This window comes from Meleagris gallopavo, chromosome 4, assembly GCF_000146605.3.
Source record: "Meleagris gallopavo isolate NT-WF06-2002-E0010 breed Aviagen turkey brand Nicholas breeding stock chromosome 4, Turkey_5.1, whole genome shotgun sequence".
NCBI classification, from domain to species: Eukaryota; Metazoa; Chordata; class Aves; order Galliformes; family Phasianidae; genus Meleagris; species Meleagris gallopavo.
Genome location: NC_015014.2, coordinates 17,695,508 through 17,714,181, shown reverse-complemented (window position 1 = coordinate 17,714,181; position 18,674 = coordinate 17,695,508). Strand labels below are relative to the sequence as shown.

General features: G+C 48.2%; 3 protein-coding genes across 4 annotated transcripts in view; 1 reads left to right on the top strand and 2 right to left on the bottom strand.

The window, feature by feature from the left end:
- Positions 1 to 1,160, bottom strand: part of SRP72 (signal recognition particle 72) — a 15,198-nt gene extending 14,038 nt beyond the window's left edge. Inside the window, exon 1 of the mRNA XM_010709836.3 lies at positions 1,143 to 1,160. Coding sequence (XP_010708138.1) covers positions 1,143 to 1,160 — 18 coding nt within the window. The remainder of the gene's footprint in view (positions 1 to 1,142) is intronic.
- A 4,632-nt stretch (positions 1,161 to 5,792) lies between these two features.
- Positions 5,793 to 9,115, top strand: HOPX (HOP homeobox). Of its 2 annotated transcripts, XM_010709681.3 has the most exons (3): positions 5,793 to 5,922; positions 6,148 to 6,316; positions 8,433 to 9,115. In XM_010709681.3, exons 2-3 carry the CDS (start codon positions 6,173 to 6,175, stop codon positions 8,508 to 8,510), a joined length of 222 nt encoding a protein of 73 aa, XP_010707983.1. In that variant the 5' UTR covers positions 5,793 to 5,922; positions 6,148 to 6,172; the 3' UTR covers positions 8,511 to 9,115. The 2 variants fall into 2 exon arrangements, with proteins under 2 accessions (XP_010707983.1, XP_003205645.1); XM_003205597.4 differs by having other exon boundaries at positions 5,908 to 6,316.
- A 4,920-nt stretch (positions 9,116 to 14,035) lies between these two features.
- Positions 14,036 to 18,620, bottom strand: ARL9 (ADP ribosylation factor like GTPase 9; the record flags this gene model as incomplete). The annotated part of the gene is made up of 3 exons (XM_010709835.2): positions 14,036 to 15,141; positions 15,519 to 15,694; positions 18,425 to 18,620. Coding segments are annotated over 3 exons (552 nt in total), but the record flags the coding sequence as incomplete, so codon positions are not given.
- Positions 18,621 to 18,674: the final 54 nt, after the last annotated feature.

The following is an 18,674-nucleotide window of genomic DNA, read 5'->3' as shown; positions in this document are numbered from 1 at the left end:
AAAAAAAAAAAAGAAAAGAAAGAAAAACAGGAAAGCAAAGCAGAAGATGGAAGATCTTTTGCAGTCTCCTTCTGCATTTGTGTGTCACAGGGAAAAGGGAAGATTTTGTTCTCCTTCTGATGTTGTTTTTCAGGGGGTGGAGGAAGTTTTGGAAAAGTGCACAGGTCACTTCTCTGCTTTCGTCTCCAACCTTTTTCCATCCTGTCTCCACTCTTCTGTAGGGGGGATATTCAAGCCAGGATGGCCGTGAGCTATGTGTTCATTTCTCCAAACAAAGCGTCTCCAGCCAACATGCTGCTGTAGTGCAAGTACTTGGATGATACCCAAGCCTCTGCGAGATGAGTCCCGACAAGTGGGATGCCAAACATATGCTGCAACTGCCGGCTGCTCACTGCAATGCCATGGCATCATGCAAAATTCTTGAGTGCACATCACACCAGCTGCACTTTTTCCCCTGATGGAAGGAAGACTCCTTATGGGCCTGGAGGCAGTCTGCATGCTGTTTCTTTAATCTGACTCTCCTTTCAAAGGGACTGCACCTGGGGCCAGGATGTTTTCCAGGTGAGGCACGAACTCCAGCAGTACTCTGACTTTCTCCCAGGAAGAGGAATACTAAAGTACTTCAGGATCAGAAAAGCGTTAGCTTTTGCCATGCAGACACAGGCAGTTTCAGGACATGACTTTAGCGTTGTTGCTGCAGGACTCCCAGCAGCTCTGATGCCATTTCAGTGGCACGTCTCAGCCTGAAATACTTCACTGCCAGCGCTCCCTGTGCAAGTCTGGGCTGGATTCAGAGGTAAGGAAAATAGTTCTTTTTTTTCCACATTAAAGACTTTCTCTCTGTTGATAGCAATAAACAATGGAAGAGAGGAGAGAAGTCCTTCCTATTACTCACATTTTTCAGTGTTTGGGGCACTTGCATGAAAGTAAATCACAGCTCACAAACGCAAGCAGAGCAGCTGGGCCTGCACTCCTGTCCCTCCAGCCACATCTCACTGACCTGCTAGCCCCTATTCACGGCAACCCCTGCTCCTCTTGCTCTACACCAGCTACAAACAAGATGTATCCTCTTGGCTGGGTGCTGGCCCAATACAGCACGATTGGGTCTTCTCCCAGGAAGTTCCTCTCCCAACACCACTTACTTTGTCATGCAATATCATTGTAGTAAAAGCACTTCTGCTTGATAAGTGCTATCCCGCTAGGAATACTGACACTGGTTTGACCACACTTTGTCAGAGATCTCTTTGCAGTACCCACGCTTTTGCAATACCTGTGCCTTAGCCCGTGTCTCCCCTCACACTACAAAACTACTCAAAGGTCAGGACGGTTTTGTCTCATTGCTAAACACATGCTAGGCTTTGTGCTTATGTTTGTCCAGCTGCTTCTACCCTGGGGCAAGGCTCCAGCCAACTTCACAGCATTATTTTGCATCCACTGCCAGTTTTCCTTTGTTCTGGCAGATCAGTTCAGCCATTGCAATTGTCAGTCCTTTCTCCATCACCTCTGATTTTCCAGCATCCCCTTCCAGCTGTCTGGAAGCCGAGAGAAAATTGTCTCCCCCTCTTCTCACTCCCTAGGATGCCTCTTTGGAAGCTACTGCCAGATGCTCCCTGTCTTCCCCAGTGAGGGTTGCAGGCTTCCAGGCACTGCCACCTGTGAGAGGACAGGTCTATGGCAAAGGAAGTGTCCCATCCCACTTCCTATACCCTGCCTGCAGCAGCAGCACAGAATCAGGATCTGATCCTATCCTCTCTCAGACTGCCAGCATTGCAGGGCTGACGAAAGCCAAGAGCCTTAGGTCTGGACAAACCATTTACAGGGAATTAAAGTAAGATGAGAAGGAAGCCCTTCCAGGAGTTGGACTCGATGAGCTTTATGGGTCCCTTCCAGCTCAGGATATTCTATGATTCCCCTAAACCCACAGGAAGCAGCCCCTCGGCATGATGCCCCATTAGGAAACTGTCCCCTAGCTCTGCAGTGATGAGCCCAAGCAGCTCCCCATGCCACCCCTCCCAAGGGCCCCGGTGCACGTCTAACTATGCGTTGAGCTCTGCCAAGGAGATCAGTGCCAAACCTGAATTACCAGCCCCAAGAGGAGCTGTGGATCTCAGAAGCTCCTGCGATTTGCGGCAGGTTTTTCAGGCCCCCGCCTGTCACACACATGCAAGTACTTAAGCAGTCACCCAAGGACCTGTGGGGCGTTTCTTTTACACGCTTTTGGTCCCTACCAGCCCTAGGTAAGTGCAAGCTTTGAGCTGGGGATGCTGGGGCAAATCTGCAGCTGGGGATGGGATGGGGGGCAATAGAGGGGCTGACTATTGGAGCTGGAGGGGCCGGAGCAGTGCCGCAGGGCTGTGATGGAAGAGCTCTGTGCTGGAACAGGGGCAGGCAGAGACCCCAGGCAAGGAGCACCATGGGGACTTTTCTCAGCTGCAGCAGCTGCTGCACTGTTTGTGCTGTTCCCATCCAATGTTATCTTCTGAAAGGCTGAACGGACAGTTTACAGGATGCATGACAGGTGGCTTTTCCTTATTTATGGTGGGGTCTGGTTTATTTTTAAAGCCTCAGCCCCACCCTATCCTGTGCACTGTGCTGGCTGATGTTATCCACAGCCATGTTCCAGCTCAGTTGAAGGCAGAGAAAAACTCAGGATGGGACACAGCTCTGCTGCAGAGCAGGAGGTCCTGTTTGCATGGAGAACAGCTCACTGTTTTGATCCCTGCAGTGTTAGTAAATAGCTGCTAGCCAAAAACAGGTGCCTGCATTCCTATTTCAGGCCTGAACATGGGGAGAGCACTGGGGAAGCGGCCCGATAAGCCCAGCAGTGGCCATGAGATCCCACCAGTTTGGCAGGAGTTACTGCTCTGAGAGTTTTCCAGGGGCTTCGGGTGCAGTAAACAGTCAGAAAGCTGCACATCCAGCCAGCTATTGTGTCTGTCTTTCAAAAAAGCAAAGCTGAGCAAAGAGAGATCATCTCTTTTCCAGAAGAGACTGCTTTTTTTTTGCCAGGGTAGTATATACTGACAGCATGACCAGAGCTTGGCTGGCATCCTGAAGGTTGAGGGGATGCCCTTTCCTGCTTAGGCCGAAGCTGGGAGCCCAGCCCCAAGTGTCTCTGTGGAGGGAAGGTCTACATCCATCCTCCTGCTCCAAATCCACACCTGGTTCAGGTCACACAGGGTCTTCCCAGGCTGATTATCAGACATCCCCAAGGATGGAGGTGCCCTCACGTCTCTGGCTCTGTCCCATTTATGATTCCCCCATCACTCTGAAGATTTTGTTCTCACTAATAAGCTTTTCTTCTGCTGCAGTGTGTGTCTGCTGGCCATTGCTTGTTGTCTGCTCGCTCCAAAGTGGGCCCCATCAGCCATACTAAGAGCAGCAGCTGCTGCCTGCACAGCCTCTGTGTGCACAGCAATGCTGGTTGGAGCACCTGCAGCTCACAGACCCCCTGCAAGCTGCAGCTGGTGGCTATTCTCACATTGCTCCACCTAAAACCAAGACTAAAATGCGACTTCCTCTCTTCAGCTACAGGCACATGTAGCAGACCAAGTGTTTTTGGTGCTGTGGTTTTACTTTGATATCCGGCACACCATTTCTTTTGGGGTGTGCCACCCTCTGTCACAGAGCTGAACAAGTGCCATGGTCCTACAGTATTTCTGAAAGATGTGGAGGTCACTTGCATCCTTTACAGTAGAAAATATATTTTTTCCAATGCAGGAAAAAAAAGCTAGTGGTGGTGCTTTTCAGCAGTAGAGCAGAACTGTTGTGGTTCTCCATCTTTCTGCCAGGTTTAAAGAAATGTAAGCATGAAAACCATCCTTCCTAGACAGGTGAGTGGTCCTGTGCAGCCTAAAGGCCAGATTCCAAGCCTGAGCTGCCAGCAGGTAGAAGACTGTGCCCTATGGGAATACACCTCAGAAACATATAAAGATCAAACAGGAAAGTTAAGAGGCACGCGTTTCTTATGCAAAGCAGTGCATAGAAATTAATGCTCATTAGTGCAGCAGGCTGCAAATGCAGATTTATAAACTACTAGGACCCGTTGCTGCTGGTGGCTTAGGCTAGACACATGATCCGGAGGTGATGGGCTGTGAGGAGCCATTTGGTGGGTAGCGTGGAGTTGATGTGACCATGGAGGAGCAGAAGGACTTGTGGTCTCCACTATACTTGGGCCTGATGGTGAGCCTGCTGGCCATAGTGCTGGAGAGCAGTGCCTCAGGTCCCAAGGAGCTTCTTCCCACGCCTTTCTTGCAGAGAGCCTCCAAAGGGCCTCCAGCTCATGAGCAGCACCCACCAGGCTCCCAGCAGCTCGCAGGACAGAGCTTTACCTGCTTTTTCCCTGTACCTCTGAACCAAGCTTGTGCCGTGACAGTCTGCTTGCTGTTGCTACCAGGCCTGCAGCCAGTGCTCTGCAGGCAGGGACAGCTCAGCTTGCTGCGCCAGTGGCTCAGGACCACCTTTTCCTGGTCCATCCATGACAGTGTCCCCAGCACACTCCATCATGCTTAGGGCTACAAAGATGGCAAAGGGTCTGGAGGGGAAGATGTATGAGGAGAGGCTGAGGTCCCTGGGTTTGTTCAGCACAGAGCAGAGGAGGCTGAGGGGAGACTTCATGGCAGCTACAGCTCCTCACAGGGAGCAGGGAACAGCATGGAGCTGCATTGGGAGGGATGGTCTGTTTGGGTGTAAGGAACAGACTCCCCAGGGTAGTGGTCGCAGCACTGAGCTGCTGGAGTCCTAAAAACATCTAGATAACACTCTCAAACATAGGGTTTGGACTGTGGGTGGTCCTGTGTAGAGCCAGGAGCTGGACTCAATGATCCCTGTGTGTCATCCAACTTGGGATGTTCTATGACTCTACAAAAGTTGCTCGAGCCTTAAGCAACCACTGTGTCACAATCGGTATTTACCAAGTGACTAAAGTAGAGCAGGCTTTCTCACAACCTGCTCTATTTATAAGACCCTATGCAAATGCCAAAGAATCTTTTTATTTCTCAAAACGATCTTCAGCAAAGGAGGCTCAGTGGGGCATTTGCATTTTGGGATAAAGCCTGGGGACAAGGCTCTCCCCAGCTTCTTGTGTGAACAGGACAGCTGGCTCCCTGCAACCTGCAAGGCAGTTTTGGAGCCAAGCCCTATCCCAGCAGTGCTGCCATTCAGGTGAGAGCTCTCAGGCACCCGATATGCCCCAGGGTACAGTGTGGGTTATGGTTATCCTTCAACTGGGAAAATAGTTGGCTTTAAAGCCAACATAGGTTTTGAGGTTACATCTCCAGAGGCAAAAGGAAGGAGAATCTGTGGAGGCAGGGAAGGTGGGCAGTGGGTGGCCCAGCAGAGACATGGGCTGGGCAACAGAAAGCAGGAGAGCAGAGCGAGAATGGCCGCATTTCTGAACCCAGCTCCTCCCCTGCCACCGCCCCACAGCTCAGTTTCAGAAACAGGGAGGCAATTCTCTGTCAAAAGACTTGTGTGTCCTCGGGTTTCAGTTGGCTTGCCTTTCTGCCAGGCGGGAGCACACGTGGAGCCCTGCAGAAGAGAGGCGTGGGGCTTATCTGAAATGTTTTGTTCCCAATGTCTCCTTCATCTTTTGGTTTGTGATTCCCCTGCACAAACTTGCATGGTGGCTGGGAAGAAAAAAGTGAAAACACGGCTGGATGCCATATTCTGTCCCCTGTCCCATAGGATATGTGTGTATATATATATATATATATATATATATATATATATATAAATTAATAACTTTAAACGAACCCTCCCCCACTGCACTCATTGCTGTGACATCACTCCCAAGTGACGCCCAAGTCTAAATACGGCTGTAAACAGGAATCGTCCCCACGGGAGTCACGCTGGCTATAAATCCAGCAGCAGAGAGGCTTGCTGAGCAGAAGAGAGGCTACAGCTTCCTGCCGGCTGGGGATGGTGAGGAAGCACTGCTGGGTGCTGCTGGGCATGCAGCTGCTGCGACAGGGAAACTGAGGCAGGCACTGCCGGGAGGGGCAGGGCTGGGAACGAGCTGTGCCCTGCCTCGGCCAGAGGCCACTGGGGAAGAGGGAGCTGCTGGTCACAGGGATGCCTAAGCTGGGGCTCAGCGAGCATAATCCCTCCAGTCTCAGCCTTGGCAATAACACCAGCACCTTTCTGTAGTGCCTGACCCCACCATCCAGGAGCAATGGCCACAGAAAAGTCAGTGACTCCTACTGAGGAGCAACTAGAGATCCTGGAGTACAATTTTTGCAAGGTGAACAAGCATCCTGATCCCACCACGCTGTGCCTCATTGCAGCTGAGACCGGGCTTTCTGAAGAGCAGACCCTGGTAAGTGTGCACCCCTCAGCCTCCCCTTGGCACTGGCCCTGCTCTCCCCACATGTGCCTCTGCACCCTACACACCTCCTGCCTACCCTGTCCTCTGTTCTTCATCATACACCCTGTATCTTCTGCCCCCACAAATTCGCTGCTGTACCTCTCATGCTACCCCATCACCACCTGCACCCTTTTGTGACCCACATATTCCCTCCTTACACTCTTATACTGCACACTACTGCACCCTGTGTACTGCACCCACAAGCCTTCTTTGCATTACCTACCCCTCACTGCACCCATGAAGCCCTGCTGAACCCTACTTCCTCTTTGCACCCCACCAGTTCCTGCCCCTGCATCCCCAAACCCCTTCCCCTGTAACCGCAGCCACCTGGGCTTCCCAAATCACAGCTGGATGTCCTGTTGGTTTCCTTGTGGCCCCAATTCCCCAACCCCAGGCTGGGCTGGGTGGCTAGCCCTTTCAGCACCTGCTGTGTGTCACTAGCTGGCAACAGGGCTATGCATGCTGTCCATTCCTTCCAACCTAATAGTCCTCATTGTTTCTTCTGAGAGTCCCAGGTACCCAAATGTCTGTTGGTTTTGTTGTAAGAAGAAATTGCAGTCATTTTAAAATAGATGCAGGATAGATACAGTTCCTGCAGGATGTACTGTGGGACATACCCAAGCTGTGCCAGCTCTCCATCACTGCAGTCAGATAGTCCAGCATCCCTGAATGTTATGTTAGGAAAATCTGTCACCCTCTCTGAGAGACATGAAGGCCTCTAACTGTGCCTCCAGGGAGAGGCTGCCTCTGCTTGGGACTTGCTGAGTGCCTTCTGCTCCATCTGGCTGGCTGATGGGTCTCAAAGGCAACCAGCTCCTTCCCAGCACCAGGCTACAGAGCAGCTCTTGTTTTGATGCAGATGTGTTATGAACTTCTAGACCCATAGCAGGTTTCCTGGGTATAGAAATCAAACACACACACAGAAAAAGTTAGCAGCATTTTGCAGAGTTGCCAAGCCTTGTTCTCCCTGGGCAAAGCCAAGGGACAGGAGAGGCAAGCAAGCAATCCCAGTATTTAGCCTGTTCCAGGGAAGGATACTGGGTGTAACACCCAGGGTGCTCCGAGAGTTCTGAAGATGAAAGTCACATTAGGAATAGGATCAGGATTGAGCTGCGATGTGCCAGCATTGCGTATGGCACAGACTCACCACTCCTGACACTCAGAGTGCTTTATTGGCCAGATATAGCAAGCAATTTAATGCCAGTAAAATCAAGATGCAGATGTACTGAGTCAACAGGACATGATGGTTTGGGACAGGAAGTGAAACTTTTTAGGAGGCAGGCAGGCAATCAGCTCGTTGGATGCAGTCTAAGGCAGAGCTAGCACGAGAGCCACTTGCACTGCTCACCATGGTTGTATCATTAGTGACTGGAATGGCTTCAAAAATAGCTGTGAACAAATATAGCAACAGAATGAGCAGCAACAAAGCATGTCACAGGCACATGCCTTAAGACAAGTGCTTCCAGCACATGAGTTACACTTCTTAGAGAAGTGGTGTGGCTTTACCCAACTGCTTTTGTCCAGCATTTCAAATTGCAGCTGAGCTGAAGTGGCACCAGCAGGTCTGGGAGCTGGGTTAGAGATGCCAAGTCATAAAAAATAATGTAGCAATTAATATTACTTGAAGACTAAGATAAATTTAACCCACCTTAAAATCTGTTTGTCCTTAAATCTGCAGAGTGTCACTGTGTTTTCCTCTCAGTCTTCCTGAAGCAAGTTAACTTTTCGCTCCTGTCATTTTGGGTCCTGCAGTGACTGTTCCACTGCTACAGCCATTTATACAGACACTACCCAGGAGGTTTAGCCTACTTACTCTGTTTGCAAGACAAATCTGGATTCACAGCAATAAAATGAGGACTCACATAGGTTGTCAAGGTCTGAAAAGGCCTGTAAGAGATGCACTCACATTTGACAAAACCTTTTGCTTATGAGCACCTTGCTAAAAGCAGCACCCTGAGTTTCCTTCACCTCACTCCACATGCTGGCCCCATCTGCACCTTTTGCAAGGCTTTCTGAAGGTTTGCTCAGCCCACTGCACTCAGTCTGTTGGTTTTTTTTTTCCTTCCAGAAATGGTTCAAGCAGCGCCTGGCAGAGTGGAGGAAGTCTGAAGGGCTGCCCTCAGAATGTGGGTCTGTCAGGGACTAGAGGATGCTGCTCCTGGCCCCATCCATGCTGTAAACGATGGTGAAGATCTTCAGAGTGGGTTTACTTGGGGTTCTTCTGTCACAAAAGGTTTCAAGATACAAAGCAATTCCCTGATATTTAACATAATTTTTATTTATAGAGGATTATATATATATAATATGTATGTATATGTGTATACAGCTTCTGATGGCTGCGTAACTTGCCTAGCAATTCCCATTAATAGCAGCTGCGCAGGCCAGGAAATCTCATGCCCTTGTCCTGGGCTCATGGGAAAAGCTGCCATGAAACATTCAAGCACAGGAGGGAGGAATAGAGATTTCCCTATTATCCCAAGAGGCAAAGCATGCATGCTAGCTTTAGTATATAGAGCATCCAGAGAGGAGGGCGATTGGAAAACTTGATGTCTTGTTCTTGTGATGTCTTGGTTAGTTTAAGGTGCCCATGCCAGCTCTGGATATTGACAAGCTAAGAGCCTACATCATTAACAGACTGAGCCAAGATCCCTTGAATGTATGTCTCACATTTCTGTTAAAGATCACTGAAGGGAGAGAACTGGTCTTTTCTTTGTCCAAAGTGTGAATAAAAACCAAAGATTTTTGGTGAGAGATGCTGTGTTGTGTCCCTGCCCATACTCCCTGCCCCAGAAACGGAAGGCACGCTCTTCTGGGTGGACAACACTTCTCCAAGACAGAGTTAGCAGGCTCTGGGTTTTTCCCCTCTTGCAGGGGAACGCCTGGTTCTAGGGCACCCTCCCATCCATCCACAGCAGCCCATGCAGCCCTGCACACACCCCAGGCGTGGGGTAGCAAGATGCTGGTTGGGGGGTTCCCTGCAGGGTCAGAGGCCAGCTGCCAGCCCCCTTATGGCTGTTCACAAGCCAGAGTGACAGGGCTGGGACTCTCCAGAGGCCAGCTTCTATCCATTCTGGTACAGGACAGACTGAAAAGTAACAAGCATTATTAGCTAGTGACCTTACCTTGTACAACAGGGATCAAAATCCTCTCTTTAGTAGATCAGTGAGTCAATGAGTGGATCCTCTGATAAATCCTCTTCTAGTTTGTGGTCACCTGCCCCTACTACTCCTGAAGGAATCAGCTTAATGCAGGGAAGATTAAGATACACTGACTGGCACTTAAACTGCCATGTGCTCAGGAGAATCCTTATTTTTGCTTATTCATTTATTCTCCTGCAACGGTATGTTCATTTTATCCCTTGCTGGAGAGCATCACTTTCATGTCAGTATCTCCAGCCCTACTGCCAATGCTTGGATTGCCAATGCCAGGCACACTAAACTCACTAGAATCAGATAAAATCATTTTCTCCTGTGCCATGTCCTGCTCAGGCTGTACTGCTCCCATACAATCCAGTAGCCAAACCGACCCACCCTTGGACCCAACTGAAGCTCCAGGTTTGCCCTGTAGAATGTAGCACTAATACCCATACCCAGTAATGCCACTATTCTTGGGCACGGCAGAGATGTTGTAGCATCCCATGAGAGGGTCTAGATTGTCTCTTGGTTTTCTCATGTAAGCCTGGTAAGAACAGTAAGGGTGTGAAATGTGCCTTTAAAAACATATAAATGCATTATGTCTCTGCTGGGACCATTCTTCCCTGTCTAGGAAGGGACACACTCAGCCCATCTCCCCACAGCTGTAAAGGGCTGCTGGCTTTATGCTGAGCACTCACCTTATTAGGCACTGAATTTACTAATGCTGTGCAGGTGTTTGCTGTCAACTTGAAAAGGACCTTCAAGTAATGAGTCTGGTTTTACAGTTCCCAAGGGATGTGCAGAAAGGGTCATTTCATTACACCTCTGAAACCCCTGCAGGGGTTTCATCATTGCCTTTTTCTTACTACACCATTAATGCCTAACTATACCACAGGTATGACAGTAGAAATAATAATAATGTTATGGTCAGGGTGTGCCACGGAAAGTGGGTGAGGTTTTACAGCACGTTAGTGGTAACTCTCACGTGCCCAGGACAAATTTAGAGTTGCTCATTCTGTATGTAAGCAATAGAGTTGCTTCATTCTGTATGAAGCGTGAACTCTTCCTTGGTGGGAGAGAATACCAGGGCAGTCATAACAGCGCAGCAGGATGGTGGGTTTGTGGAGACTTTTTGGAGCATGTTGACACCAATTCACTCTGGTATGTTTAAGGGTTCTCTTTCCAAGTAACTTTTCATCAGTTTAATCCAGTGAACTCAACAGCCCACAGATTTTTTCGCTCTCTCTGATTGCAGGGACATGAATTTGCAAACCTGCTCTTATTGCAAGGTTCTTTTGGGACATGACAGGGAGAGGGGGAAAGCATGTTTCTGTTTCATAACTTGCCAGGCAACCCCAGCAGGTAGGTTGGATGATTAGCCAGCCTAGGCTGCCCAGACAAACAGAAACACCTGTTATCAACGCTTTCATAGACTGCTGAAAGGTGCCATGGGGATAGCACTGTTCCCACAAGGCTTTAGGAGCAAAGGTGAAGATATATTCCTTATAGGGCTTAAAAACTTTGCAATTTTATTTCAGTCCATTGAGCCCAGATGTCTTAGATGCTATAGAAACACAAGGATATAGACCGTTTGTACCCCACAACCATGTATTATGCAGCACTGAAAATGTTCATACTGAATATTCACCAGAACAAAACCACTGATCTAGCACAGTTATCACAGTCTGTTCCTGGTAAGTGTCCCAGGCCTGGAGCAATCGCATGATGTGGGCAGCTGTGGCAGTCCCCACCATGCAAAAAACACAGCAGGTGGGGCATTGCTTTGCTGCTTATTATCACCGGGCTCAAAACTCTCAGGGCGCACAGCCCCAGCAAATGCTTGTTAGACAACAGCTCAGCACCACAAAGACCTTTGTGTTGGCAAGCTGCTGCTACGGCATCTCACTGCAGACCCCCTGAAAGGTGCCTGCTGACTTATCTCCCTGTCACACCTACCTGCTGCAGGCAATGCTGCAAGCACAGCTGCCTGGCACCTTGGTGGGAACTGCCTGCAGGATGCTGGCCCCCTGCCTCCAGGTCAAGACAAGACATGCTCAGGAAAGCAGTACTCTTTTCAGGAGCCAAACAATAGTTTCAGCAGTTTCTGGCTCTTCAAGAGCTTTTCCTTGCAAACATGCAAGGGGGTAAAGGATAATGGCACAAAGTCCACCTCCAGACTAGCTGCATTACAGAGCTGGCATTCTCTCTGCATCAGGCTCATCAGTTTACATACACAGTGAGCACAGTCACATCCAAACCTTACATCAAGTGCCACCCCACAGCCTTGCTGGGACACAGCTTTGCAAAGGCTGTCTCAAGATCCATCTAAGGGAGGAGTCACACATATCTCAGTCAGGTCTCTTAATCATGTGATGATCATAAAACTTTCTCCACTTCTAAGAAGATGAGTTACTTTTTTCTTTTTTTTTTTTCTTATGGTGGCAAGAGCTATGAACAGGCAAACATCCCCACACACGATGGTACCTTCAGCAGTTCTGCAACCTGAAGGAATTAAGCAATACCACTGACAAGAGGAGAGCCCCAGGAAAACATTTGTCATTTGATCCTCCTTATGCTTTCCAGGAGGGAAAATGAGGCCTTGCTGCAGGCAGACATAGAAATACCCCCTTCTGCTGCCCGAACTGCTTTTGAGCTCAATCTCTTGTAAAGCTGTGGAGAGCAATAAAGTTGGCAGGGGCAACCCAGGGGTACTCAGGTGCATACAATGCACCTGAGTAGCTGGAAGGGGTGGAGTCAGGATCTACCCCTACCCAGACCTCATTTAAGGGTTGGCAGGGCAGGCAATGGGTTCTTGCTGAAGTTCCCTACCTGAGTCCTTCTGAAGGTAAGCAGATTATTTTCTTTGTTTCTATGCCTGTTACATTTGAGGGAATCTTCACTTGCTGCAGCCCAAGACTTTGCTATTCTGCTGTTATTGCTATACTTTCTGTTGCTTTACAGCACCCCACAATAGAGTTTGCCCTCTTGGTTATCAGGAGGTACCACTGCCTCACAATGAGCCTGCAGTCAACAGCACCCCCAGGGACCTTCCTGCTAAGCTGCTACCTAGCCACTCATTTCTGATCTGTACCTGTGTCTGGCATTGTTCTGGCCCAGGTGCAGCATGCTTAATATTCTCCTTTGTTGAACTTCATGCTTGCTAGCTGTCTCCAATTAGTGCTCCAGTGTATCAGATTCCTCTGCAAAGGCCCCTCTTTCCTTCAAGAACTTAAACAGCACTTTCTAATTTAGTGTCATCAGCAAACCTGTTGAGGGTGTATTCTACTCCTGCAACCAGACCACTGATAAAAGTGGTGAACAAAAGTGGATCTAGAATGGAGCACTGGGGGAATAGTGCTAGCGATCAGCTCACAAGCAGTTGTAGACTCATCCACTACAACCTTTTGAGCTCTGCTATTCATCCAGCTCATCACCTGGCATACCATGGGTTTATCAGACAGATGAACAATTTGTTCAGGGGGATTCTGTGAGAAACAGTATTATAGGTCTTATTAAAAATCCAGAAAGATTACATGCGCTGCCTTTCTTTCATCCACCAAGTGGGTAGTCATATGATAGAAGATCAGATTGCTAAGGCAGGACTTTTCCTTGATGAGTCTATGTTGACTATGCCTGATAATACTTTCGTTCTTTAACTGCCTCTTAATAGCATCTAGGATAATCCTCTCCATAATTTTTCCAGGTACTTAGGTTAGACCAACAGGTCTGTAGTCCCCTGGGTTTTCTTTTGTGCCCTTCTTGTAGATCAGTATAATGCAGCATGCAACTGCTGAGAGGGGTCCAGCTATAACATCTGCTACCTCTTTCAGTACTAAGGGGTCAGGACCCATGTACTTCTGAATATTCAGTGATACAGCTTGTCTCTTACAATTTCAGTACACAACTTCCCTTTCGAAAGGAAAGGCAGGTTTGTAATGAGGAGCAGGGAGAAAGACAAAACCAAGCATCGTTTCCTCTATGTTTTGCTGGTCCAGTGTAAATCCCCAAGTAAGCAATACCCGACAGGCCTAGGGCACAGCCTAGACACCCAGCCAGGAAGTGGGAGTTGGATTTTTACCTGACATGTGAATGTGTAGACAAGTGACAAGAAACAGCAAAGACCGGACAAACTGAATTTAGATACTTGGTAACATCTGCAACATGGGCTGCCTGCCTTTCTGTGTAAAGTAACAAGGCTGCAAAGTCTGTGTATCTCCTTAGGATACAACCACTTGACAGCTCTTTGTATTGTTTTCCCTGGGTTGGTATCCTTGGTCCCTTCCCAGTGCAGCTGCATAGCAATGCACTTGCGCATGCTATGGCAGCTGCTCCTGACTGCAGGGTGCCAGCAGCTGAGGCTGCTGAATGGAGCACAGCTACCTCCCCCCACAGGCACTGTTCTGGATGAGCAACACCACTAACCCACAGCTCCCACTGGCCCGATCTAAGTACCCATTCCCTTTAAACACCATTTCACTGTCCCAACAGGGCCAGCTGTGTCGTTCCTTGTTGAGGTAAATGAAGCCGAGACCAGTGGTCAGAGTAAAATGTTCTGCTTTATGCATCAGTTCCAAAAGACAAAACTACAAAACCCTTGTATAATAAATTTAATTACAAAAAGTGTTTTTTGCCACACTCTTTGGACTCAGTCACGTGACCAGAGTATAGTTATAGGGATACCAATACTGGGAAAGTAATGCTCTTCTGCAACTCATCTTTCTCACCTGCTACGCTAAATCACGTTAAAAAACCAAAAGTTAAATTTCTCACCCATAAGACTGCTTGCTGTAGCACAATCTGGACTAAACCAAAATAAGACACTTAGATGGAATCCTCCACTCTGGTACCACCTTAACTGCTTTCAGTCACTACTTTAAATTATACTTTGCTTACAGGGGAAAAATTAGAACAGAAATACTTAATGTCTTACTGCCTTTGTTTTCTTGTTTCTATCCACTAAAGAAGTTGCAACCTGCCCAATTTCCAGGAATTACCAGGTTGCCACTCTCTTAAAAAGGAACTCCTGACACTCTTGAGAAGTAGGGTCTCATTTCTAACAGAACAATACTGCTACAGGGTTCTCTAAAACCTGTTATCTATAATCATTTAAACCTGAGACATCAGGACAGTTTACTCACTGGATACAACTTTGTTTCATTAAAATCAGTAGTTGAGCCCAACCCAGCAAGATGCTATCTTAGCCTAAGCTATAAATACCCTTAACTCTGCTGCCTGAGAGTTTCATTTTCCCCTATAAATATGCTACGAATATATTATTTTCCAGAGGTATTTTCAAAATGCTATAAAAACAGATTTTCCTACCAACTAGACATGATTTTCAGAGGAACTACACAAAGAGAAGGAAAAGCTACCTTTACATTTCTGTTACCATGTGGCAAACTGACTGTAGATGAGCACCCCATCTTCCACAGCTGCAAATACTGTGCTGTAGGAAAAGAGCTGTCACTGCACTTCCAAAACCAGCTGTGCTATCAGCTCCTTGGCATCCTTCATGCTGGAGGAGATCTCTGAGCCATCCTCTGCCACGTGGGTACCAAGCAAGAACATCTTCCTCTTGTCTCCAATATCAGACAGTGCCAGAGCATCGTAGATATCTGTGATGCAATATGCACCTTCGAGGTCCTAATACCAAAAAAAGTCAATCAAAACAAGCCTGTTAGTTGCAACAGGGAGGGAAAGGGTCTCAAAATTTCTGGGGGCATTGTTCCTATGTACCTCTATGAGATCAAGATTCCATGCCCTAAAATGCTTTGGAAACAAAATGCTTATCCTTAACTTTTTCCCAAAGAAGTAACAAGAAGCAAAGGTACTTTCTTATTTCACTAAGACCTGCATCTTACAGATCTAAAACTCAGTCTCAGATTACTTCACTTTGTGGTCAACAGATGCCCTCAGAAGCCCCATCCCTCCCCCCTCAACCCACGTGGCCTTAATTGAAGAGCTTTGTTGCTGTTTTCAGAGCTGCAGCCAGAGTTCAGCTAGGTACAGGGAACCCCTACCTGCTTGTTGGCTAGAACCACCACCGGCAGGGTGGAGTTGTTCTGGATCAGTTGATGAAGCAGCTCTTTTGCCACAGGCAGTCGGGCATGATCAGCTGAATCCACAACATAGATGAGCAACAACACTTTGGGTAGGTACATCTTCCAGTACGAACGCAGAGATTCGCTGCCCCCAACTGGAAGAATAAACAGCAGCACAAAATTCACCAAATAACCCAAACAGCACCACACTTGTAAGTGCAGGCAGCGGACCCTGGCGTGAAAACCCAAGGTACTGGGCCTACTGTATGCAAGACTGGAAATAGCTTTATTCCCCCCATCTGACTTCCGTGCAGGCTTATATATGCTCAGAAAAAGTCTTTTCATTGTAAGTTCTGGAGGTTTGTTTTCTATGGTTCTTTCTCTCAACCTAGATGGGAGAGCAGAAACAGGTTCAATGTCCCTAAGGACTATGTGAGAATGTCCCCACCTAATCAGTCTCCACACGCCCCTCACAAAACAAAGGAGCCTACAATTTCCAAGAGAGAAACTTAACCCTAGAGTGGAAAGGGCTCTCATTAGATCTGAGTTATGTCAGGGACTAATTCAAAACTCCCATGGCTTTCACGCTGTCAAAGCTGCAGAGGTACCTAGGAAGAAATAAAAATCAAGTTCAAGCAGATTCTTTGAGCTGTCCTTGGGTAGCAGGAGTAATCATTGCACAGGTTACATTTCTACCAGGTCTCTTCTCTGCTAAGCTTTTCACATTCAAAACAAGGGCTTATAACCATATGAAGCCACATGTCTAAGACTGCTGTTACCATCTGAGGACAATCTGGTGGCTTGCTGAATTTTAACAGAGGCAGGAATAGCGTACAGTATTATTAAGCACTTCAGGCATATTTTCAGCTCTCCAGATCTGTTCCATTCCTTCCAAGAAAAGGTTAGGGAGAAGAGAGGTCCTCTGCAGAACAACACACTCAAGGGTCATGGATGACTTGACTCCAAATGTAACAAACTTCCAAAGTATTATACTTGGGGTTTCCTATGATAGCTTCCTGCCTTATTTAGGAATTATTTAGGAATTCTTCAAAATTGACATGCTAGCTAGCTTATATTTTTAATGCCCTAAGTGAATTTGTTCTGTTTCAAAGCAATTTTGCTTTCACTTAAGTCAAAATGATTTAGTAGTTCCAAGAACGCACAAAGCAAAGCAATATTTCCCTGCTAGGGAGTATGTGCCTGTTCTAATCATAGAATCATCAAATCCTTAAGAGTTGGAAGGGACCTTTAAAGCCCATCTACTCCAACCTCCTTGTAGTGAACAGGGACATCTACAGCTACATTAGGTTGCTCAGAGCCCCATCCAGCCTGGCCTTTAATGTCTCCAGGGATGGGCCTTTGCACCACCTCTCCGGGCAACCTGTGCCAATGCCTCACCACCCTCACTGTAAAAGACTTTTTCCTTACATGCAACTTAATTTTTCCCTCCTTTACTTTTCTTCATCAGCTCCAGCATACCTGCGCACAGAACTGAGATCTGCCACTGTTGGAATAAGCCCAAGGGCCATGACTGACATATTATTCTTGGGGCTGATGCCTATGACAGTATTTTATAGGCTCCTTGCTATTTCCTTTGTTCAGTGCATTCATACATAGCATAAACCAGGGGTCAGCAACTTACAGCTAACGTTTTTCTTTTCTAAACCAGCAGCAATACAGCAGAAGTCAGGCTCTCCTACCCCTTACAGAGGCAAGATTCAACCCAATCTATATAGTGGTACAAAGAAAAGAGACAATGTTCTGTCTGTCCAGGCCAGCAAGATAAAAACCCTGCTGTCTGCTGATCATAATATGCCACATAATCACAGCGTAGGCTGCTAACCCCTGCTACAGGCAATGGTACAGACTAAGTAACCAGATTAGAGCACCATGCAGATTTACCTGGCTGAAACTGGCCTGAGACATTTCATCTCCCATGGGTCAGATTGCAGCCATCACATCTCAGTCACTACCAACCTGGACCAGAGAGGGAAGGATGACTCAGAAAAATGTTCTGCTCTGGTGTGCGTTGTACTAGGCCTGAGGAATCCCCAAGCAGGTGCAGAAGTACTGTGGGTTTTTTCAGGCTTAGCTAGTACAGAGCACCTCATTCCTAGCAACAATATTGGGAAATACTGGTGTCTGTCTGATAGGTACAAGGAGAGGGGCACAGAATAGGAGCATATCTGAAGCATTTCCCTAAAATGCTTCGCGATTTCCTAAGGCAGGATTACACTACCTTAGAGGCTCCATCTTCCCATCCTAAACACTTACCCACATGCCTGGGTGCAGCACGACTCCCGCTGACGGCAGTACTGAGGTGTACCTGGGCTAGTTGCCAAGTGAGTCAGCCAAGTGCTGGTATGAAAAGCAGAAAGGGAAGCACGTGGCCTCCGCAGCAGGCTAGCAAGGATGTCAGCCCTCAGTACCAGGGACTGATGGAATCCAGGGCCCCTGTATCCCCTACCACCTCCTATTGAGGCTCTGGAACAAAAGGCATGCAAAGCTTTCCTTCCTGCCTTTTCCCTTAGTATTTCTCTTCTTTGGTGCTCAAGCCTAACATGAGCAAGCAACGGGAAGCTGTACAAGGAACAGCGGCCGCGCAGGGACACCTCTGCTTTGGACAGGCTTGTTGCCATCGCGTTTAGCAGCACTGTCTGAGAGCAGAGCTCCCCACGGGCAGGCTCAGACAGCACAGACCTCCCCTGACAGCAGGCTTAATCTTCTTATATCACCAGGGTCGGGCAACAGAATCTCCAAGAAGAAAACAACCCCAGCTCCATGCTATCAGAGAAGGAGATACGACGGTTCTACAATAGGGGGCTGATCCCTGGGATGCGGGACAGGAGCACCTGCCGCGCTCGGCACGAACGCAGCTCACTCACTCTCCAGGAACTCCATCTGGTTCTCCCCGCTGTTGATGCAGACGGCGTTGAAGCCCTCGGTGGGCGCCACGCTGCGCTTCACCTGGTTGGTGGCCAGCGAGTGGAGCACGCTGCTCTTCCCCGCCCCGTCCAGGCCCAGCACCAGGATCTGCCTGCCGGTCCCCTTCACCTGCGAAAGGAAGGGAAGCGCGCCCGGTCAGCCGGCAGGGGCCTTCCCGCCCCCCCCGGAGCTCACCGCGGCCGGCCGCCC